The 25076-nt window shown below is 42.3% G+C and overlaps 1 protein-coding gene across 3 annotated transcripts in view; it reads left to right on the top strand.

Moving 5' to 3' along the window:
* Positions 1–25076, top strand: part of LOC311137386 (anoctamin-1-like) — a 69435-nt gene that overhangs the window by 25725 nt on the left and 18634 nt on the right. For 2 of the 3 annotated variants that reach the window (XM_084171847.1, XM_084171845.1), the window contains 11 exons: positions 2017–2058; positions 10879–10943; positions 11180–11314; positions 15950–16110; positions 18677–18759; positions 20033–20104; positions 21737–21811; positions 22906–23107; positions 23830–23941; positions 24159–24216; positions 24802–24902. In XM_084171847.1, the coding sequence (XP_084027973.1) occupies positions 2017–2058; positions 10879–10943; positions 11180–11314; positions 15950–16110; positions 18677–18759; positions 20033–20104; positions 21737–21811; positions 22906–23107; positions 23830–23941; positions 24159–24216; positions 24802–24902 (1106 nt within the window). Of the gene's footprint in view, positions 1–2016; positions 2059–10878; positions 10944–11179; positions 11315–15949; positions 16111–18676; positions 18760–20032; positions 20105–20442; positions 20518–21736; positions 21812–22905; positions 23108–23829; positions 23942–24158; positions 24217–24801; positions 24903–25076 lie in introns of all 3 variants that reach the window. The other variant, XM_084171846.1, reaches the window with a different exon arrangement.

Genomic DNA, 25076 nt, shown 5'->3' with positions numbered 1-25076 from the left:
ATCTGACCATATGACATTCTCCCAATCCTCTTCAGGATCATCCAAATGCACTCTAGCAAACTTCAGACGGGCCTGGACATGTACTGGCTTAAGCAGGGGGACACATCTGGCACTGCAGGATTTGAGTCCCTGGCGGCGTAGTATGTTACTGATGGTAGGCTTTGTTACTTTGGTCCCAGCTCTCTGCAGGTCATTCACTAGGTCCCCCTGTGTGGTTCTGGGATTTTTGCTCACCGTTCTTGTGATCATTTTGACCCCACGGGGTGAGATCTTGCGTGGAGCCCCAGATCGAGGGAGATTATCAGTGGTCTTGTATGTCTTCCATTTCCTAATAATTGCTCCCACAGTTCATTTCTTCAAACCAAGCTGCTTACCTATTGCAGATTCAGTCTTCCCAGCCTGGTACAGGTCTACAATTTTGTTTCTGGTGGCCTTTGACAGCTCTTTGGTCTTGGCCATAGTGGAGTTTGGAGTGTGACTGTTTGAGGTTGTGGACAGGTGTCTTTTATACTGATAACAAGTTCAAACAGGTGCCATTAATACAGGTAACGAGTGGAGGACAGAGGAGCCTCTTAAAGAAGAAGTTACAGGTCTGTGAGAGCCAGAAATCTTGCTTGTTTGTAGGTGACCAAATACTTATTTTCCACCATAATTTGCAAATAATTTCATTAAAATCCTACAATGTGATTTTCAGGATGTCTTTTTCTCATTTTGTCTGTCATAGTTGACGTGTACCTATGATGAAAATTACAGGCCTCTCTCATCTTTTTAAGTGGGAGAACTTGCACAATTGGTGGCTGACTAAATACTTTTTTCCCCCACTGTATGTTTCTGTTTAATGACTTATGAGACATGGGAGTCAATTCAACTGCTGAGTGCTGACTATACAATACATTTAACTGGCAACTTGACTGTATATAGATATAATTATTAATATTTGAATAGGCGTTGTTGAGTCCAGTCGAATAGATCATGTGTTACAGGCCTAGGCTTACAGTAAATTGAGGTACAGTGGGGTTCGACATTATTGTCGCCTTTGATAAAGATTAGCAACAATGACTGTATAAAATAAATAATTCAAATACTGAGCTATATTGTATGTAAACATATTTTGGAAATTAAATTATTTTATACTAATACAATTGCTCAGGGAAAGATATTTTGTTTAACAAGTAAAAAAACAATTCTCAAAACGCTTGAGGTCAAACTTATTGACACCCCTAAAGATTCTTATAAATAAAGTAGTCAAAAGTTTAGTATTTGGTCCCATATTCCGAGCACACAATGACTACAGTCTCTACAAACTTGTTGAATGCATTTGCAGTTTGTTTTGGTTGAGTTTCAGATTATTTTCTGCCCAATAGAAATAAATGGTAAATAATGTATTGTGTCCTTTTGGAGTCACTTTTATTGTAAATAAGAATATAATATGTTTCTAAACACTTCTACATTAATGTGGATGCTACTATGATTACGGATAATCCTGAATGAATCGTGAATAATGATGAGTGAGAAAGGGTCAAAGATCACATCCCCAAGAAATGCTAACTTCTCACTATTACCAATAAAAGGGGAGGTTAGCATGTCTTCGGGGTATGATCTTTGACCCTATGTAACTTTCTAATCTGAAACACAACCAAAATGAACTGCAAATGCATCCAACAAGTTTGTAGAGGCACAACCATGATGTAGTCATTGCATACTAGAAATATGGGACCAAATACTAAACTTTGGACTACTTTATTTATAAGAATCATTAGGGATGTCAATAATTTTGACCACTACTTTTTTTTGAGAAAAATAATTATTACTTGTTAAATAAAATCTGAGAAAATGTATTAGTATAAAATAATATCATTTCCCAATTTTTTGGAGCATACAATATAGCTCAGTATTTGAATTATTTATTTTATACTATCATTATTGCTCATTTTTATCAAGGGTGTCAGTAATTTTGGACCCTAATCTGGATGAATCACAAGACAGAGCCATAACTCTGTTTAATTTGTTGTGCAGGGAGATGTGGATGGTGAAAACGTGGAGCCCAATGATAGGAAGGTGAGTGACATAAATATGACCACACTGACCTTATACATTTTTTAGGAGACCACACTGATGTTAACATACCACACTGCAGCCTTGTTTCTGCAGCTGTGTGAATTGATGAGAGTACAGCTGTGTGTGTGTGTGTGTGTGTGTGTGTGTGTTCAAACCTAAAAGCGGCAACATATTTTTATCTTAAAAGCGCCAACAGGGGTAATTTTTTACCCAAAATTGGTCATGATTGCAAAGAGACACTCTTTTTCTTTAATTAACCTTTGGTTACATAAGTTATTGGTTTTAATCCCCCAAAATAAGCATATATTTTAACATTTTCACACATTTATAGTTACATTTGATGTTTAAATAGACCTTTTTGTATGTTTTTCATGTTTTGAACAGTTATTTTGATAAATTTCATCTGTATCAACTTGTCATGAACATGTTTCTGCAATTTTTTCACCGCCAATATGGGCATCAGTGCCATCAGACTCTAACTTGGAACGCTATGGGCTATCAACTCAGTTCCAATTGCATCTGAAAAGTTAAACTCTCAATAATATGCCATTTAGCAGACGCTTTTATCCAAAGCGACTTACAGTCATGTGTGCATACATTTTTACGTATGGGTGGTCCCGGGGATCGAACCCACTACCCTGGTGTTACAAGCGCTATGCTCTACCAATTGAGCTACAGAGGACCACACTCAACTCAACTTGGTATAAAGACATTGACTGGAATCTAAATATGTATTTACATTTTATTTTTATTTTTGAGTGATAGTGGATTTGGAACAGAGTCCAACACAGATAAAATATTTAAAAGTATTTAAAATAGTATTTGAACCCAATTTTAGTTTAGAGTAGACTCAAGGTTTGTTTGCTTTCCAACAGACATTCCTGTTCTTTAGCTCCTTCAGATTTGTTGGTGCTCTGTTCTTAATGGGCTCTGTCCTTGAGTTTACACCTCAAATGTTGTATGGAATTAAGGCCTGGACCATGCTTTGAGGTCTGGAAATTGGCTAGTCAAGAAGAGTGCTTTGTCTTTACCGATCTAGTAAAGTACATTTCTGGTGCCCTAAAACATAAGAAAGCAAAAAGTCATAATTTTGCATATAAATGAGTTAAAAATCAACATGAAAAGTAGGAAATATCCAGTATCTTCATAGCTGTGTAGCTGTGTATCCAGGCTGCTGTGTAGCTGTGTAGCCAGGCTGCTGTGTAGCCAGGCTGCTTTGTAGCTGTGTATCCAGGCTGCTGTGTAGCTGTGTAGCTGTGTAGCCAGGCTTCTGTGTAGCTGTGTAGCTGTATAGCCAGGCTGATGTGTAGCTGTGTAGCCAGGCTGCTGTGTAGCTGTGTATCCAGGCTGCTGTGTAGCTGTGTAGCCAGGCTGCTGTGTAGCTGTGTAGCTGTGTATCCAGGCTGCTGTGTAGCTGTGTAGCTGTGTAGCCAGGCTGCTGTGTAGCTGTGTAGCTGTGTAGCCAGGCTGCTGTGTAGCTGTGTAGCCAGGCTGCTGTGTAGCTGTGTAGCCAGGCTGCTGTGTAGCTGTGTAGCCAGGCTGCTGTGTAGCTGTGTAGCCAGGGTGCTGTGTAGCTGTGTATCCAGGCTGCTGTGTATCTGTGTATCCAGGCTGCTGTGTAGCTGTGTAGCCAGGCTGCTGTGTAGCTGTGTATCCAGGCTGCTGTGTAGCTGTGTAGCTGTGTAGCCAGGCTGCTGTGTAGCTGTGTAGCCAGGCTGCTGTGTAGCTGTGTATCCAGACTGCTGTGTAGCTGTGTAGCTGTGTAGCCAGGCTGCTGTGTAGCTGTGTAGCTGTGTATCCAGGCTGCTGTGTAGCTGTGTAGCTGTGTAGCCAGGCTGCTGTGTAGCTGTGTAGCTGTGTAGCCAGGCTGCTGTGTAGCTGTGTGGGCCATCTGTTGAGTGCCAGAAGGATCCTATTGGCATCCCCATCATTGAAAAAGAGAATAATGGCATGTAATTGAGGAATTCTCTCTGAATGCGGACGTCTCCAAGTGTCTTATCTTCCTCCCCCTGGGAACGATTACAATAAGCTCAGCTTGGCAACAGAGGGAATCTACATAGCGCCTGTGTGTGTGTGTGTGTGTGTGTGTGTGTGTGTGTGTGTGTGTGTGTGTGGGTGGGTGTGTGCTGCCACAGCCTCAGCCAGATGCCTTTTCATGTTTCATCACTTATCACCACCACCATCTGTCCCATTCCCACGACAACCAAAAATGTGTCCAATTATCCAACTGTTACCACTCTTAAAGCTAGCGTAATTATGCTGATAAAATCAATGCAAGCATAATATAGTTCACGAAGATAAGGACCCTTTAAGAAAGGATAAGTGTCTCTCAGATAGGAGAGGAGGAAGAGGGGGGAGGAGGGCGTATCTTTGAGTGGTGACAAAACAGGAGAAGATGATGCCTGTCTGTAGCCTGTTGATTGTCTAGGGTTTGTGGAGAGAGAAGTCTAGTATGTTATTTTGATATGGCCTCTACAGTATTTCAGAAGGATGGATGTGGTGGAAACCCTGCCTGTTAAGGGGGGAGAATGGAGAGGCAGAGATACCCTGCCTGTGGAGGGGAGAAAAGGAGAGGCAGAGATACCCTGCCTGTGGAGGGGAGAAAGGGAGAGAGAAAGAGGGGCCTCATCACCCTCTTGTGACGCTGGCAGGACATCAGAAGGGGACAGTTCCAACACTCTGAGCCTGCACTGCCACCGGCATGGCCCAGCCAACCTCAGCCAAGCCCTGCCTGAATGTCAACATGATGGGGCCAGGGCAGAGGAGACGAGACGAGAGGAGAGGAGCAGGGGAGGAAAACAAAGCCCTGGCACCAAGCATGGGGGGGGATTGGCGAGGGCACTAGAACAGTCTGCAGCACCCAGCCTCAACCTACTAGAATCTGAAGTCAAATGTCTACTGTTTGCTGATGATCTGGTGCTTCTGTCACCAACCAAGGAGGGCCTACAGCAGCACCTAGATCTTCAGCACAGATTCTGTCAGACCTGGGCCCTGACAGTAAATCTCAGTAAGACAAATATAATGGTGTTCCAAAAAAGGTCCAGTTGCCAGGACCACAAATATAAATTCCATCTAGACACCGTTGCCCTAGAGCACACAAAAAACTATACATACCTCGGCCTAAACATCAGCGCCACAGGTAACTTCCACAAAGCTGTGAACAATCCGAGAGACAAGGCAAGAAGGGCCTTCTATGCCATCAAAAGGAACATAACATTTGACATACCAATTAGGATCTGGCTAAAAATACTTGAATCAGTTATAGAACCCATTGCCCTTTATGGTTGTGAGGTCTGGGGTCCGCTCACCAACCAAGAATTCACAAAATGGGACAAACACCAAATTGAGACTCTGCATGCAGAATTCTGCAAAAAGACAGGCTATGTGCACACTGCCCACAAAATGAGGTGGAAACTGAGCTGCACTTCCTAACCTCCTGCCAAATGTATGACCATATTAGAGACACATATTTCCCTTAGATTACAAAGATCCACAAAGAATTCGAAAACAAACCCAATTTTGATAAACTCCCTTATCTACTGTTTGAAAAACCACAGTGTGCCATCATGACCTGTTGCCACAAGAAATGGGCAACCAGTGAAGAACAAACCATTGTAAATACAACCCATATTTATGTTTATTTATTTTCCCATTTGTACTTTACAGTTTTTCTCGATTGCTAAGACACATTTCTTGAAAGCTGCTCTCCTTTTCACTTAACTGTGAACACAAAACCCAATTTTCAAGCTACATTCACAAAACCTCAGACTCTTCTTGCAAAACCAAACTTTCACCTCAAAACAGTTCAATCTGTGCTCAAAACTGAACTATGTTGTCAAATCGTGCCCCGAGTCAATCAAAATAAAAAACACTACTGAACAGTCACTAAACACTACGTAGAAAAATAGAAAACACAATGCTCAGGACATGAAGCTGGAGAAATAAATGTTTATTGTTCACTGTAGGCTAAATGCATGTTGCAAAACAAAAAAAAACTGTGCATTTAGCACTTGTACAAAAAGACAAAACAGAAATCTTGTGCATTTACATGTAGCACTTGTAAAAACAAACAGAAATCTTATGCGTTTGCCACTTGTGTACAGTAAGCCCATGTAAAAATAAAGTACAAAAATATACAAATAAGTGCATTACTCAGCCACAGCATCATGTCTCCGTACTGGGTCAGGCCACAGGACTTCATCCACATCACAGGCCACATTTTGTCTGGCCAGGCAACGGGGGAAAAAACCCCTGGCATGCCGTATCCAGGCTTGGCATGCCTCCACACCTATGTCACCACAGGCAAGTCCCATGGCTTGCAGGAGATTTACCCTGGTGTAAGGTTGGCGTTCATATACCTTCCACCGCCATGAGGAGAAGAATTCCTCAATGGGGTTTAGGAAAGGGGAGTACGGTGGAAGGCAAAGATTGATAAAACCTTGGTTCATATTGTACCACTCTCTAACCTGGAGGGCTCTGTGAAAACTCACATTGTCCCAAACAACAACATAGATGGGATGCTCATCCTGCTGCCCTAACAAAGCATCTCGCATGTGATTGAGGAAAATGAGGAGCTGGTGAGTGTTGTAGGGCCCCAGGTTGGCATGATGGTGGACAACCCCATGATTGCTGATGGCAGCACATAATGTGACATTGCCACCACGCTGCCCAGGAACACCAACAATGGCCCGATGGCCAATCACATTACGGCCTCTCCTTCTCCTTTTGGTGAGATTAAACCCAGCTTCATCTATGTAGATGTATTGATGGGGTCTTTCCATTGCATCCAGTTGAAAAACCCTCTGTAGAAATATATATAGTTTTGTAAGTGATACGGAAAAAGTGATTTAGGCCACTACAGTAAATCACTACTTAGAGTAATCAACATTGAATGTGTCTGGATATATGCCAACCTGTACATACTGGAATCTTTGCTCTTTGACTCTGTCTGAGTTGCGATCAAAGGGCACTCTGTATAGCTGTTTCATGCGCAGTCTGTTGCGCTTGAGGACACGATCAACAGTAGAGAGGCTGACACTGTTGATACCCTCAAAATTTAAATGGTCCTCAATGATCTTCTGCTGAATTTCGCTCAGTTTAATGGCATTGTTCTCACGGACCATACCAACAATTAGGGTCTCTTGGTGTGGGGAGAACATACCTGTCCTCCCACCCCCATGTGGCAGTCTTTCAATTCTACAAAAAGAGAACATGGAGTTACAAAAAATATACATGGAATACTAGGCCTACAAACAGTTAGACCAACCCTCCATTACAATACTACAGTACATTGGTACAGTGATGTACTGAAACATATATTTACTTACAGTATACTGTGGTACAGTATATAGTATGTCATACAGTAATTGCTGTCAACATTTACATACTGTACTATAATGTCAAAAAAAGGTAATTATCTGTTCTCTTCTCTAAATCTTCGGATTATGGTGGACACAGTGAATCTACTGATGTTTGGTTGTACCCTTTGTCCAGCCTCCCTCATGCTCATACCATGGACAAGAACATGGTCAATCACAGTAGCTCTGATTTCATCAGATATTACTGTTCTTTGTCTTCGCTGACCACCTCAACCACCTCGACCTCCTCTCACACGAACTCTTCCTCTCAGATTTCTATCCATTGTAGGGCCTCACAAACCAGTGCTCTCTGAACTGGCTTACTGTATATGTTCCCTCACATCATTAGCCACAAGTGTGATCAATTTTGAGTTGTTGTGTTCAAGTGGTGACACCTGTGCTCTAATTGTGTTTGACTTTTGTCACCTGTGCTCACCATTATGCAGCACGGGTGCATCACAATGAAAATGTGTTGGCAAGTTATGTCTAAACAGGTGAAAAGCGCTTATGGTTTTGCCAAAAGAGTGATTGATTCAGTCAGTGGGTTCAGGCAACTGAGCATTTGGTTCAGACAATAGGGTTTAGTGTTTTAGCAATTGAGAATAACTGTAACTATTTGCACATTGTTACAACACTGTATATAGACATAATATGACATTTGAAATGTCTTTATTCTTTTGGAACTTCTGAGTGTAATGTTTACTGTTCATTTTTATTGTTTATTTCACTTTTGTTTACTATCTACTTCACTTGCTTTGGCAATGTTAACATATGTTTCCCATGCCAATAAAGCCCTTAAATGAATTGAATTGAGAGGGGGAGGGAGAGAGAGAGGGGGGAGGGAGAGAGAGAGAGGGGGAGGGAGAGAGAGAGGGGGGAGGGAGAGAGAGAGAGGGGGAGGAAGAGAGAGCGAGCGAGAGAGAGAGAAAGAGAGAGGGGGGGCGTGGGGAGAGAGAGAGGGAGGGAGGAGAGAGAGAGAGAGAGAGAGAGAGAGAGAGAGAGAGAGAGAGAGAGAGAGAGAGAGAGAGAGAGAGAGAGAGAGATAAATAAGAAAGAAAAAAAGGAAAGAGCAATGACGGAGCACTGGCCTCAGATGGCCTTCTAATCTCACAGGCTTGTAGGTTAAGACAGTGATGAGACTCTCCCTGAGGCTACTCAATGTTGCATAGTGACACTGAGGTGTTTTGGGGACGGGAGTGTTAGAAGGAATGTGCCTGTGTGTTCTGAGACTGGAACACAGATCACCTTACTGCTGTCTGCATGGCTGGAAGATCCACTATGTGACCCACCCAGGCACAACCCAATACCAGGGGGCCTTGTCCATGAGGGCATGTAGGTGTACTATGTGTACAACCAGTGCAAATGTGTAGATACATGTGTACATGTACAGTGGGGTCTGAAATTGCTCCTGTAAGTCGCTCTGGATAAGAGTGTCTGCTAAATGACTAAAATGTAAATATTGTATGCAGAACATTTTGGGGAAATTATATTATTTTATACTAATACAACTGCTCAGAGAAAGATAATTTGTTTAACAAGTAATGCTTTTTTTCTCAAAAAGGTAAGGGTTAAAATTATTGATATCCTATGTTTTCAATACCTTTCAATATCTCACCTTTCGAGGATAACAGCACTGAGCCTTTTTATAAAATGTTTTATCGAGAACACATTGGGAGGGATCTTAGACCATTCCTCCAAACAGAACCCTTCCAGATCCTTGATATCCTTTGGTATGTGCTTATGGACTACCCTCTTCAATTCAAACCACAGGTTTTCAATGGGTTTTAAGTCCGGAGACTGAGATGGCATTGCAACATTTTGATTTTGTGGCCAATTAACAATTTCTTTGTGGATTTTTATGTGTTTGCGGTTATTTTCTGGCTGAAAGATCCACTTGCGGCTAAGTTTCAGCCTCCTGGCAGAGGCAGCCAGGTTTTTGGCTAAAATGTCCTGGTACTGGGTAAAGTTCAGCAGGTTGGCATTTATTGTCATGAATCTTGCCCTGGAGGCAGCTCTGCAGAGTGGTCACTAGCTAGCACAGCCACAAAGTCATTAAATCAGATTTTAAACTTAACCTTAACTCTAACTTTAACCCCATTGCTAACCATAATGCCTAAACCTAACCTTAAATTAAGACCAAAAAGCAACAACAACAAAATACATCTTGAATTTTGACAATAATGGCTAATTTTGACATTGTAGCTGGCCCAGCTAGCGGAAATCGCTCAGATTCATGACAATAAACATTAACCTGCTAAAGTTTATGATGCCGTTTACCTTAACAAGGGCCCCAGGACCAGTGGAAGCAAAATACCCCCATAACATAAAAGATCTACCACCATATTTTACAGTAGATATTTCTGCTCATGCATTCTCATTTCGACGCCAAACTTACCACTGGTGTGTGTGGCCAAAGAGCTCTATTTTCATGTCATCCAACAAATGTAAGCCCCTGGTGTTTGCTAAACGGCATTGGCACTTGGATTGGAACCGGTGCTTTGGTCAGATGACATGAAAACAGAGAAACAGTGGAGGTCTTCTGGGGCCAGCATGTCTTCTTTACTTTAAAGGCTCTTTACTCTGAAGACCGCCTCTCAGATTTACTTCAATGGAACAAGAGAACCATTGTTTTTTGGGGTTGATAAACTTATCAAGGATACATAAGAGGCTAGACGAAATTATGAATGAGACGAATATGAATGAGACGTGACGGATTCAAAAACAAATCTGTCTTTCAATAATAGATGATGAAATTGGTATGAAAGGATGTTCGGCTTCACAGTTCTACTCTAGCTGTGTCCCCAAGCCCCAATACTGTAGACTGTGTTCTAACTCCACCAGTCACAACCTTCCCTCAACCCTCCCCCTCTCTGTCTCCCCTACTCCTTGAGCCCTCCCACCTCCCCCTTCACAACCTCACTTGTCTCTAATTTACCACGGTAGCACTGTCTCTCTCTTCATCCAACCTGTCATCTGTTGTCAGTTGAAAGAAGAAAAAGGAGCTGGCTTCAAACGCCTCTCACGCTCTCCCACCTTCTCTCACGGTCTCTCACCCTCTCTCACCCTCTCTCACCGTCTCTCACCCTCTCTCACCCTTTGGCCTGCGGTCTTTAACTGCAGCTCATATTAGCCTTCAGAAGTCAAAATACGACTTCACAGCTCTCACACACTCTCTCCAGCAATCATGCTTACATGAGCTTGACTTAGAGCTGAGATGGATATACTTGTCAGTGAGAGTCATAGGGAAGATGGGTCGAATGCTGAAAGATTGAAGTGAATGCATGTTGGTTTGAAAGCAATATCACTGACGGTGGACTAACAGCCAAAACATTTGCTCTACACTTGTTGCCTCTTGAATGAAGAGATAAAGCAAAAAATGACTTTTAAACTCTCTTTTTGAGTGTAGACCCTCTAATGCATGTGATGGTTTAAAAGTAATCCATCGTGTTGTTCTGTGTTTCAGCTCTTGTATGAGGAGTGGGCGAGTTACAGTGTATTTTACAAATACCAGCCTATCGGGCTAGTAAGGTGAGTTAAGGTTTCATATTCTGAAACTGAACTTGAAAGCTGAGATTGCTCCGTTTTTCCTCAATCTCTGTCTGATTAATGTCTGTTTAGATTGAAACGTCACACTATGTTTTAATCTTTATATTTAAAAAATGAACAGTGTGTTGTTCATCATGCAGGAAGTACTTTATACATATTATATTCTACTCTATTCTATTATTTTCAAAAGCTGAGATTGTTGTGTTCTTTCCATGCAGGAAGTACTTTGGGGAGAAGATAGGGCTGTACTTTGCGTGGCTGGGGCTGTACACCCAGATGCTGATTCCTGCTTCTCTAGTGGGAGTCATCGTGTTCCTGTATGGCTGTGCCACCGTAGACGACAACATTCCCAGGTTAGCAACATAAGGCCCCATACACAGCTTGTCGCAAAACCAAGGATATAATCATTGGTTCTAGCCGACAGAATCATAGGGCATGTCTAAGTGATGTTACGATTCACACAATTCATTCACTGTGTGTAAGGGGCCTAAGACCATTGGAATGATTGAAGGAAACCAAATGGAAAGCCCATAAAGTGTCCTCCGGAGACATAGCTCAAGTAGAGGTATGACCTCACATCCTATTCAGACATCCAATTGAATCACTTCAAATATTGTGGCAGACAGCTTTAGGCTGCAGAGTGGTTTACAGTGGGATGGTAACACACAGTACAGAGGAACTGTGCCATGGTAACTGACAACTGCACAACTTGAAGCCAGGCCAAAGATAGAACAAACAGACATTTAAACGGTTTGTATTCAATACTTAATTAAGACAGAGGTTTAACAGTATATTTATTATGGTAATTTATAACAAACCGATAAATGATTTATATCCAATACTTTGAAAATACACTGAAATCCATAAATTCTGCGTTCATAGTCATCACCTTGTTTCCAGTTCAGAATACCTGTCCTGCGCTGTATCTCTGTCCCTACCTTCTGGCTCGTAACTAACATCTTAAATCACTTCACTTCCTGCCAACATAAATAATGCAGTTTAATAAAGTATTGACAAGATAGACCAGGTCACTTTCCTGCTGCCTGCTGCCTGCTGCTTTAAGCTTGGCAGTCCAGAACTATAAAAAGGAAACAAGGAAATGTGTTCCTCTACGGAGACAGAATAGGTGATTTCTAACGACCAACATCTGGTTGATGTAGAATAGATGACAAGGCGAGCTGAAGCTTCACCCCTGTCTAACGTCTCTCGTCTCAGTCAGGATAGTTCGACACACTCTGCTGTCTGTGTCTCAATTCTCTGCCACTGGAGTTCACAAGAACTGAATATACTTGACTTAGCCTCGAGCTCCAGTGTTCTACTGTGTTGAGAGCCTGGCTCGTGAGACTAGACCTAACTAAACTACACAATCCAGATCCCTGACGTTATTGTGTAAATATTTTCATCAATAGTCGCTTCAGCGAACTCTGAGATTTATTTGAAAGCACTGTGGGGTGGAGGGCAGGTGTACATTCAGCATTTTTACAATTGTTTATTCAATACTCTGTATAATATTATAATATATTAGATCTATAGAAGTCAAAAGTCCCTATAACTTGCAATGTTTCTCCTAGGATTTTTTTCAGCATTGGTGGAAAAGGTAGCAGGGAGGAGAGGGGGGGTTGTAGGCCGACTATGAGAAGGTCACTTCTGGTGACTTTTTCTGGTGACTTAAAAAAAAATACATTCTACTCCAAAATGCATGAAAATGTAATTATGTTGACACCATCTGAAATATAACTAATGCGTGCCACTGCACTGTGCAAAAATTATGACGAGCCAACGGTGGCTGTGCACTCATGGCTATTTTATTACTTACCCAGAGTAAATATACTTACCCTCTAAATACACCTCCGCTGTCTTCAAGCAGGATCTCAGCGATCACTGCCTTATTGCCTGCGTCCGTAACGGGTCCGCGGTCAAACGACCACCCCTCATCACTGTCAAACGCTCCCAAAAACACTTCAGCGAGCAGGCCTTCCTAATTGACCTGGCCCAGGTATCCTGGATGGATATCGATCTCATTCCGTCAGTAGAGGATGCCTGGTTGTTCTTTAAAAGTAATTTCCTCTCAATCTTAAATAGACATGCCCCATTCAAAAAATACAGAACTAAGAACAGATATAGCCCCTGGTTCTCTTCAGACTTGACTGCCCTTGACCAGCACAAAAACATCCTGTGGCGTACTGCATTAGCATCAAATAGCCCCCGCGATATGCAACTTTTCAGGGAAGTTAGGAACCAATATACACAAGCAGTTAGGAAAGCAAAGGCTAACTTTTTCAAACAGAAATTTGCATCCTGTAGCACTAACTCCAAAAAGTTTTGGGACACTGTAAAGTCCATGGAAAATAAGAGCACTTCCTCCCAGCTGCCCACTGCACTGAGGCTAGGAAACACTATCACCACCGATAAATCTACAATAATCGAGAATTTCAACAAGCATTTTGCTACGGCTGGCCATGCTTTCCACCTGGCTACCACTACCCCGGCCACCAGCTCTGCACCCTCCGCTGCAACTTGCCCATGCCCCCCCTGCTTCTCCTTCACACAAATCCAGACAGCTGATGTTCTAAAAGAGCTGCAAAATCTGGACCCCTACAAATCATCTGGGCTAGACAATCTGGACCCTTTCTTTCTAAAACTAGCCGCCGAAATTGTCGCAACCCCTATTACTAGCCTGTTCAACCTCTCTTTCGTAACGTCTGAGATCCCCAGAGATTGGAAAGCTGCCGCGGTCATCCCCCTCTTCAAAGGGGGTGACACTCTAGATCCAAACTGTTACAGACCCATATCCATCCTGCCCTGCCTTTCAAAAGTTTTTGAAAGTCAACAAACAGATCACCGACCATTTCGAATCCCACCGTACCTTCTCCGCTATGCAATCCGGTTTCCGAGCTGGTCATGGGTGCACTTCAGCCACGCTCAAGGTCCTAAACGATATTATAACCGCGATCGATAATAGACAGTACTGTGCAGCCGTTTTCATTGACCTGGCCAAGGCTTTCGACTCTGTCAACCACCGCATTCTTATTGGCAGACTAAATAGCCTTGGTTTCTCAAATGACTGCCTCGCCTGGTTCACCAACTACTTCTCAGATAGAGTTCAATGTGTCAAATCGGAGGGCCTGTTGTCTGGACCTATGGCAGTCTCTATGGGGGTGCCACAGGGTTCAATTCTTGGGCCGACTCTTTTCTCTGTGTATATCAATGACGTCGCTCTTGCTGCTGGTGACTCTCAGATCCACCTCTACGCAGACGACACCATTTTGTATACATCTGGCCCTTCATTGGACACTGTGTTAACAAACCTCCAAACGAGCTTCAATTCCATACAACACTCCTTCAGTAGCCTCCAACTGCTCTTAAACACTAGTAAAACTAAATGCATGCTCTTCAACCGAACGCTGCTTGCACCCGCCCACCCGACTAGAATCACTACTCTCGACGGGTCTGACCTAGAGTATGTGGACAACTACAAATATCTAGGTGTCTGGTTAGACTGTAAACTCTCCTTCCAGACTCACATTAAGAATCTCCAATCCAAAGTTAAATCTAGAATCGGTTTCCTATTTCGCAACAAAGCCTCCTTCACTCATGCTGCCAAACATGCCCTCGTAAAACTGACTATCCTACCGATCCTTGACTTCGGCGATGTCATTTACAAAATAGCCTCCAACACTCTACTCAGCAAATTGGATGTAGTCTATCACAGTGCCATCCGTTTTGTCTCCAAAGCCCCAAATAATACCCACCACTGTGACCTGTACGCTCTTGTTGGCTGGTCCTCACTACATATTCGTCGCCAAACCCACTGGCTCCAGGCCATCTATAAATCACTGCTAGGCAAATCCCCGCCTTATCTTAGCTCATTGGTCACCATAGCAACACCCACCTGTAGTCTGCGCTCCAGCGGGTATATCTCACTGGTCATCCCAAAAGCCAACACCTCCTTTGGCCGCAATTCCTTCCAGTTCTCTGCTGCCAATGACTGGAACAAATTGCAAAAATCTCTGAAGCTGGAGACACTTATCTCCCTCACTAACTTTAAGCATCAGTTGTCAGAGCACCTTACCGATCACTGCACCTGTACACAGCCCATCTGAAATTAGCCCGCCCAACTACCTCATCCCTATATTGTTATTTATTTTGCTCATTTGTACCCCAGTATCTCTATTTGCACATCATCTCTTGCACATCTATCATTCCAGTGTTAATACTAATTGTAATTATTTTGCACTATAGCCTATTTTATTGCCTTACCTCCATAACTTGCTAAATTTGCACACACTGTATATGATATGTATTTCTGTTGTATTTTTGACTTTGTTTTGTTTTACCCCATATGTAACTCTGTGTTGTTGTTTTTATCGCACTGCTTTGCTTTATCTTGGCCAGGTCGCAGTTGTAAATGAGAACTTGTTCTCAACTGGTTTACCTGGTTAAATAAAGGTGAAATAAAAATAATAAAAAAAATAAAAATATGAACTCATGGAGACCATTTGTTTGTGTCTGCGTGCAGTTTGAAGGAAGTTAAAGGTAGTTTTCGAGAGCCATTGCTAACTAACACTAGCGCAATGACTGGAAGTCTACAGGAACAGCTAACAGCTGTTCCCATAGACTTCCAGTCATTGCGCTAATGCTAGTTAGCAATTGCACTAATGCTAGTTAGCTACTTTCTTTGAACTGCATGTAGAGACATAAACGGTATCCATGGGTATCCATTCTGGGGAAATAGAAAAAGGGATTCATTGCTAAAATCTCGCACTATCCTTTTAAAAGAGCGTCTCGGCAGAAATACAGTATATATATAAAAATAAATAACAATTAAAATAATGTTTGTGGGGGGTGGCGGCAACGATTTAGCAGTGAAAGAATATAGGGGAAACACTGGCTTAACAGGCTGGCCTAATAACACCCACTGGTGGTAATGAGATAAAGAGGGCTGACTGTTTGTCTCCCTCTACATCTCCCTCCCACCATCTCTACAGCATGGAGATATGCCACCCCAGGAACAACATCACCATGTGCCCGCTGTGTGACAGAGCCTGTAGCTACTGGAAACTGAAGGAAGCCTGCGGGACGGCCCGGGCCAGCCACCTATTTGACAACCCTGCCACTGTCTTCTTCTCCATCTTCATGGCCCTCTGGGGTAAGAGGCTGAGGCTTGTCGACACAACATAACAGAACAGCACAACTTTATTTATGTATTTGTATGATTTATTTAACGGGGATAATACTCAATAATCAACAACTCAGATGGTACTGTGAAGCCCAGCGATAGACTAGCATCCTGTCCATGGGGTGTACTTGTACATCAAGATGCCTCACACTACAAAAACAGGAAATAGGCTCCTGACCTATGGGCCGTTCTGGCTTGGACAAGGCTTATTTCAGATGATACTAATGTAACAGTGCCGGATTTAACTAGACAGCTAATTTTTATCCGTAGTCCACACAACAGAATTGCACAACCGTCTCAACTTTAGTAATAATAACAATATTAATGATATATGCCACTTAGCAGACGTGTTTATCCAAAGTGTTTGAATATGGAGAGTTTTATGCTTATAGGGCACAGTTAGACAGACCATTTCCTCTGTACACATCCCACCTGCGACTAACAGTACAATGCATACGTTTTTAGCGCGTGTATGTGATCCCTGCAGGAAGTGAACCTACGGCCTTGGCATTGGTAGCGACTGAGCCACACATGACTTCTCCAAACAATAGGACTAACTCCTCTCACTCATTCTCTCTGCTCTCTCTCAGCTCCATCTATTTTGTTCTTCCAGATGTTTAGTCTCCCAGTTGTCCTCTTTCTTTCCTCTGTTCATTTCCGACCATCTGCATCCACTATTCTCTCTTTCTTTTCTCTCGTTCTGGCTCTCTCCTCTACTCTTTCTCTCATTCTGTCTCTCTCCTCCATCACTGTCCAAGAAGCACTAAGCCGTGTAGACTAGACTGTACAGTGTCTTACTATGTGGATTAAACCACGTTCCCTTTAAAAATGGGCTTTTTTTGTGGTGCATTCCTATGCTCTGTTCAGTGTCACAGTAAGGCTGGGCCTGCGAGGCCTGAGACTGAAGGCAGGAAGCCATAGACTGGAGCACTATATGAGGGCACGGGTTCAGCCCTGGGATTTATTTGCGGTTTAATGTGTGTGCGTGTGTGTGTGTGTGTGTTATTTTCCCTACTGGACGTTATCATCTGGTAGTGATATGATAGGCGTGGATGAGGCATTATAGTATACAGTTCAAGTGTTACAGTATGTTGTGTCATTGTTATGCAACTAGTGAAAGAGTGATGCAACTGGCGTCCCTCACTGTTGGAAGCAGGAAGTAGTGTATTACTGGATCTACTTGGATAGAACATATTGTTCTCAAAGGACATGGAAAACAATTAACCAAATACAACATCCTCATGCATTTAGTTATTCTACTGGGTCATATTCAAATCTGACGATTACTTTTTGCAAACTCACAAAATTGCAAACTCCTCACCTGTACATCTCAGGGTCTCTAGTTTTAGTAGAACAACTTAGTGTGTGAAATATGGAGGATTAAAGCTGCCATTATAAAGGCCTTTTCAGACCACTGAAGTAAATAAATGAGACATATTTTTTGATAAATGTCTGTATGCCCTCCCTGCCTCTGTTGTCTGAGTCAATATTGTGACCAGAAATTATGTTTTGGTTATCCACAAATGTACATACCAGCATCCCTAATGTAGTCAGATACCTGTATATGTTGTCATACTCCACATAGGGCTTATTTTTTCATTCAATCACTCAACGTCAACACTATGGGAAACAGTATAGTAGTGATGTCACCTTCATCCAGTCTCACTCATCCAGTCTCACTCATCCAGTCTCGCTCATCCAGTCTCGTTTATCCACTCTTGCCAATACGCTTTCATGGATGAACATTATATGGATGAAATGTAGAACATGTTATCGCCCCCAGGTGCCTGTCTGCATATAGACTGCCACCGCCCTTGCTTTCCCACTAGACTAGAAAATACCTACCTTCAATCAATGTCACTTCCACACTAAATTCATTGAATTAGCGACACATTTAGCCCCTCATCCCTCGCACGTGGCAATTGATCATTTTGCTCATTATACATGTAATAATTGATCACTGCAATCTTAATTTTAGAACCTTTATTATACCACACACATTATCATTCTGGTCTGGCTGAGGAACCATAATTGGACTGCCAGGGTCACTGATAATAACTAATAGAATATATAATATATGCCATTTAGCAGACACTTTCATCCAAAACAACTTACAGTCATGTATGCATAAATTTAATATATGGGTGGCCCCGGGAATCGAACCCACAACCCTGCCGGTGCAAGCACCATGCTCTACCAACTGAGCTATACAGGACTCATAGCCACAAAACGTTCCGCATAATCTACCCAATGTTGAAAAAACGACAGAATAAAAATGAATGCTTTATGGAGATAGAATTACTGTAAATTTGCACGAAACTGTACAGTCTGGGATTTGAAAAACATCAAAACAGCAGCCCCATCACTTTTTTTGGTATACAGCTGAGGGATGAGGCTTTGGACATGTAACCCTTCTCAAATTCATAGACAGCACTCTAGATGCAAGGACTGACAATCTTGTTGATATTGTGGATTATGTTCTTCATGCATTCAAGGGGCTCTTAGCGTAACTCTTAACCGTGTTGTGTTTCTGCAGCTGCCATGTTCATGGAGCACTGGAAGAGAAGACAGATGCGTCTCAACTATGAATGGGATCTAACAGGCTTTGAGGAGGAGGAGGTGAGTGCTCTCCAGTTAGTCTAGCATTTCACTACTATTTGTTTGTGAATGGGAGCACCATACTGTAGACCAGGGCTGTCCAACCCTGTTCCTGGAGAGCTACCCTCCTGTAGGCTTTCACTCCAACCCCAGTTGTAACCGACCTGATTCAGCTTTTCAACCAGCTAATTATTAGAATCAGGTGTGCTAGATGAGGGTTGGAGTGAAAACCTACAGGATGGTAGCTCTCCAGGAACATGGTTGGAGAGCCCTGCTATAGACTGACCAAATAACGCAGCGAGTTTGTTTCAAAATACTGTTATTACTGCCCAGTAATATTTTCTCCACATAATAGTTCATTATTCATAATTCCATCACTAGCCATAGAAAACTGAATAGAAGAGAAAATGCGATATAATTATATTTCAGTTGTCTTGTTAGTGTTGTTTTATTTGGAGACAATAATAACTGGCACAATAGACCATGACAGACATTTTTGTCTTCAAGTCCATTTTTCAAAAAGATTTCAAGGTTGAGAGATTTTTGTAACTCTCTTGTCCTCCTCTTTCCCCCGTGGGTACCTACAGGAAGAGCTGAAGGTTTGGAACATTTCATTTTACACAAATATCCTTTCCCCCCTCGATCACCATCTGGCTTTGCTACCCCCACACTGGCTCTTCTTCTTCAGACTGTCCACGGACACCTTCACGCCCTCCTAAAGCACCCACAAACTACCACTACCCATTGAACCACCACTCCTTCTCTGATTGCCAGCTAGGGTTGCAAAATTCTGCTAACTTCCAACTGGGGTTGCTGTATAAAACCTGGGAATTTTACAACCTTAATGGCCACTGCTTCTGACCTGCTTACAGCACCTGAAACATCCTGTCTCCTCTGAGTCGGATGCCAGGTCCAGCTCACCAGCTCACAATCTCCTGGCCTAGCCAGTCCTCTCTCGGTCTCCCTGACCTGTCTCCTCTGCAAAGATCCATGCTGCTCGAGACCAGCAGCAACTGCAGCCTTTGTGAAAATGTTCTACCCATCTCAGTAGAAATAGGTAGAACCTGACTGGGGAACAGCAACTGTAGTCTTTGAAAATCTTCTACCTACTCTGTACTGTAGAACTTGACTTGACTTTATAACCTCACCTCAACACCAAGTTTGTTGTCCCCAGTTGGACGGACAGTGACATCCTTAACAGCTGTATTAAATTCTGCATCTGATGGGAGTATTTTATGGGTCCCAGTCAGTCCCCATACAGTGTTAAGTGCCTCTGCCTCTATTACATCCTTAGGACCACCCACGAGCTGAGTACGAGTTCCGCGTCATGCAGAAGTCCCTGAAGAAAGAACACAAGACACAGAAGGTACTGATTGCTTATTCCTGGGTCTTTAGCTAGCGAACCATTTAGATTTTATGCTGCTGGTTTGGTTTTTACTGTCATCCAACTTCTTTTGTAATTTGCTTCGCAGTCTCTTCTTGACTCATGTTTGGAAAAGTGTTTGCCTCTTACACAATGATTCATTCTCTGCTGTGGTAGATTGATGTGACACTCGTAGCACACAGGTCTTAAAAGACTGCAGTGAGATTGTATGTCTTATAGCAGTCTTTACGCCTTTACATGACTAGCGTGTGTTTTGTCTTGTCTTCTTATACCTCTTTGTCTTGTGGGTTGCTGTGTTTGTGTCCTCTGACTGTATGAAGCCTACAGAGATAGCAGAAGAACCCACAAACAAATGGAAGCAAACAGTTCAATCTGCCATGGCTGGGCTTAAACTGGTACTTTTAGTGTCCTCGCCTCCCCCCACACCTATCCCACACACACACTGTACTATCCTGTCCAAGACAAGCCCAATCATCTCATACATACACTTGGGTTGGGTCCACAGACAACACACATACACACACACTATTAACTGAAATGGGCCAAATGGAGGTGTGTGTGGACTCCTCACACACCTCCGTTTGGCCTATTTCAATGAATAGAGAGACACTGCTCTTTTGTCTGTGAAGCATGTTGATTGATGACTGCACATTTTCACAACAATTCCCGAATAAAGTACAAATGGCGTATAAGTGTTATAGTAAGATGTGACTTGACGTCTCTGTCCATTTGACCTAAACAGCTCCCTCACTAAGACCCCCCCCCCCCCCCCCACACACACACACATGCACTTTCTCTCTCACACACACACATGCGCATGCATGCACACACACACACAAACTCACAAACTCATGCACATACACACACTCTGTCACCGTCTGTCAGAACCAGTGCACGTTCTCACTTTCTTCTTTCTTGACTTTCTTGTTCTTTGATTGGTTGTTGTTCTTTTCTGTGTAACTTGAATCTGAATTCTCCATAGTGATAGTGCTTGGATCTCCATAGTGATAGTGCTTGGATCGCCATAGTGATAGTGCCTGGTGTTTGGTGCATGTTGTAATGTTCTGGTAATGAGATTGAGACTGTATGGTTTGTTTTCTTGTAATTCCATAGACAGCATGTTAGCCTGTTCTGTTCCAAAATGGCTGCTGGAAGGTGCTGACCTCTTCATTGACTTGGCTCCGTCTAAAATGGCACCCCATTCCATGTATTGTGCAATACTGTTGACCGATGCCATAGGGCTTGTTACAGGGCTCTGGTCGAAAGTAGTGCACTATATAGGGAATAGGGTGCCACTTCAGACACAATCATGTTCTGACTGAGATTTGCTGCATAAAGAATGGAATGATGAGAATGATGAATGACTAAATGCTTGAAATATAGTGAATAAACTGTTGGAACACAGTCGTCTTGACTTCCAGGCTTGAATAATTCAGTGTGAAACGTTTATTTCTGTGTAATGGTTTGTCAGCATCAAAACACCAGCTTTTCGCCTCTCCATCCATCGCTGTTTGGATTCTTCTGCTGACTGGTTATGTTATTTTCCACATACAAACAGTAACAGTACACTTGGCTAGACCTCTATAGATCTTAATATTTTATCCCTTCTTTTAGACTGAAAAAGAAAAGCTAACGTGCAGAGACCGGTTACCAGCATACATGATCAACATAGTCATGATGCTCCTGATGGTGAGTCCAACACACTTAGCAAAGCACAACTGCCAAGAGGCATTTAAGATCGAACCACATGCATTGTAAAGACTTCTAATATTGTACATTGTTCATCAAATAAAGAGTCGATTGAAGCACTTGTGCGTAAAAAATGACGTCATTTTGAATATTGAATAGCTTCCTGTGTGTTTATGCTATAGACTTAACGTTTTTTGTAGTGGCTGCAGCCCTCTTTCCGCCGATATAAAGTTTGTGCCTATTCCATAACATTGGGCTTGTGAAAGCGGTATTTTTCTACACATGAGAGGTTCCGGACAAGAAAATCGTCCGTAAAACCTGAACGTTTGAGCTACAAACTAATAAGTCACCGCCATTGACAGATGCGACTCATGAATACGACATGGTCGGTGGTTTGGCTCTACTACATCCAAAAGCTTGACGGCAGTCATCTGAACACTCGTTGTGGACGTCCTCATTTCGAATAGGTTTTCTCACAAAACCGACTCTCCAGACCGAACCGTTGGAGCTACAAACTAATATGTCACTAATATCGAAAGGGGAGACTCTCACTAAGGTGTCGGCTTCAGGGGAGTCGTCTGAAGGTAACCCAGTATCGGGCTATAAAAATGGCAAAAAGTGCATAGGGGGTCAAATGTAAACATGGGTCTAAACATTTTTTCCCCTGCGTTTTCTTATATATCTCAGATATAGGACAGACACTTTGAAACCTTATTCCTTATGATTTATTTTTTGACTGTCTGTTTTGCCACGCATTAAATGTGTTATTCAATGCGTTTCTATGGGCTATAGCAGTAAAGGCCAAATTCAATGTTTCATCAACTATTTTTCGTATATATCTTTTTTTAGACCTACAGGGGTCCTACAATTCTAAATCAAATGGATAAATTATACATTTTATTACCATATTAAAACAATTCCATATATTAGCTTAGTAGATACTGTGATCTAAGGGCTTAGACCTACAATTCCTAAACAGTGTGACAGATGATACTGTACATAAGCGTTTGACGGTATGCTGGAACAGATTCTCCAAACCAAACCTACCAGTATTGACGTTGTTGGGAGGCCTTATCCCTGTCTCCTCTTCCCAGATCGGGGTGACGTTTGCCATAGTGTTCGGGGTCATCCTCTACCGGATCTCCACCAAGGCAGCGCTGCACATGAGCAACAACCCCACGACGCGGTCCAACGTCCGTCTGACGGTCAAAACCACTGCCGCAATCATCAACCTAGTGGTCATTCTGATCCTGGATGAGGTCTACGGAGCCGTCGCCCGCTGGCTCACCGTCCTCGGTAGGTCTGACAACTTGTATAGAAGTAGTGCATGTACATCCAGTAACTCGCAAGTAGAGTACATGGTATACAAAATCAAGTCATGGAAGAAAGATAGATACCCTGTCTTTGCATGTCCTTGGGACGTCAGCCTGACAACCTAATTCCAAAACTGTAATAATAATACATGGATATAGCACTTTTAATGTGCTTTTAAAGACTGTTCCTAACTTAGCTATCAACAAGGCTTTTTGTGTTCTATTTATCAGTGTCCTTGGTCAGTCTGACAACTTGTTAGAAAAATTCCTAGGGCAAGACCCATTTACAGAAAGTAAAGTGTGTATTTTTGTGCATTTTGCATTGACAGTCTGCCAACTTCCCTATTAGCTGTAAGTCACCACTAGCAAGGCTTTTGGGGGCCATTTCTAACAACATGCCAATGTACTGCATCACTGTACAACCCTACCTTTTCAACTGAAAATAGCTCCAAAATGTATTTGCATCTAAGTGACAACAAACGTACAGTCATTTGGTGTACTGAATGCAGTGTAATTTCCTAATCGATCAAATGTATTTGTAAAGCCCTTTTTACATTAGCAGATGTCACAAAGTGCTTATACAGAACACTCTAACACTCCTCTTTCTCTATAGGCCTTGTACAGATCCTACTATTCTCTTTCAAGTCATGTCTCCAGCAGCAATGGCCTTATAAGTTATTGAATAACTACTGTCTGTTTTCTCAGAGGTCCCAAAGACAGACAAGAGCTTTGAGGAGAGGTTGATATTCAAAACGTTCATCCTGAAGTTTGTGAATGCCTTTACTCCCATCATATATATAGCATTCTTCAGAGGCAGGTGAGTCCCCGCAGTTTCTTTCTCTACTCTCAATTGTTCTGTATGAGCTTATGTTATGTTATGCTATGCTATTCTGCTATGCTATGCATGCTATACTATGTTATGTCATGTCATGTTATGTTATGCTATTTTAATGACACAATCTGTCAGTGAGAGGTAGTAGGGTTTCTCTCAGTGTTGTCTCTCCCAACTTCCTTCATTATGTCTCCTCATACAGGCTTGTTGGACGACCTGGAAGTTATCTTTATGTGTTTGAGTCGTACCGCATGGAAGAGGTTAAAAACTTTTACTATAATACCTCCTCTTAGTCTCTGAGAACTTTTTTTTGTTAAAGATTTTTGTTAAAGATTTATCTAAGACAGTAAAGGAAGGAAAAAAATAATTAATTATTTGCCATGTTATACAGGTATATTTAATTTTCATTAATTTCATCACATTGCATAATGAAGTATAATGTTATTAAGAGCAGATGGCTACGAATTAAACACTGTTAGTTAACATAGGAACATAAATTCGGAGTTCACATATTCAAAATAAATCTGTATAATTCAAGTGCTGCCCTCTTCAAGCTGTCAATCAAAACGCTAAAACAGTGTTAGGCTGGGATTCAATCAAAAATAGATAAACGACTTGTGCACTACGATTGTCTCTCTTGAGCCGATACGCAACGTTTACAGTGAACTTCGGTCTCTGTGAATGTCAGGGAAATTGCCTTTAAAAGTGTATTGCTGTGAGGAAGTCTTAAATCTGGGTTGGATTGAATCCCATCCTTAGTATTTGTCTTTTATCATGTTAGTCTTTCTATAATGGATGTGCGGTACAGTACAGAAGTGTTTAACTAGTGGTTTTTTTCTCTGCAGTGTGCTCATGGAGGATGTCTGATGGAGTTGTGTATTCAGCTCAGTATCACCATGTTGGGAAAGCAACTCATCCAGAACAATTTATTTGAGATCGGCATCCCGTGAGTACACACACACGCGCGCACACGCCAGCCTCATCACACACACTACAAAACAAAGTCTGCATATCAAGGATGCAAATGCCAGTCCCATAAGTCGTTTTCTATGCTGATATGATCCCAAATCATGACTGTGTTCCTGTCCCTGTCCCTGACTGTGACTATGTTCCTGTGCCA

Source organism: Coregonus lavaretus (assembly GCF_964263955.1).
Source record: "Coregonus lavaretus genome assembly, chromosome: 11".
NCBI classification, from domain to species: domain Eukaryota; kingdom Metazoa; phylum Chordata; class Actinopteri; order Salmoniformes; family Salmonidae; genus Coregonus; species Coregonus lavaretus.
This window is presented reverse-complemented; position numbering and strand designations above follow the sequence as displayed.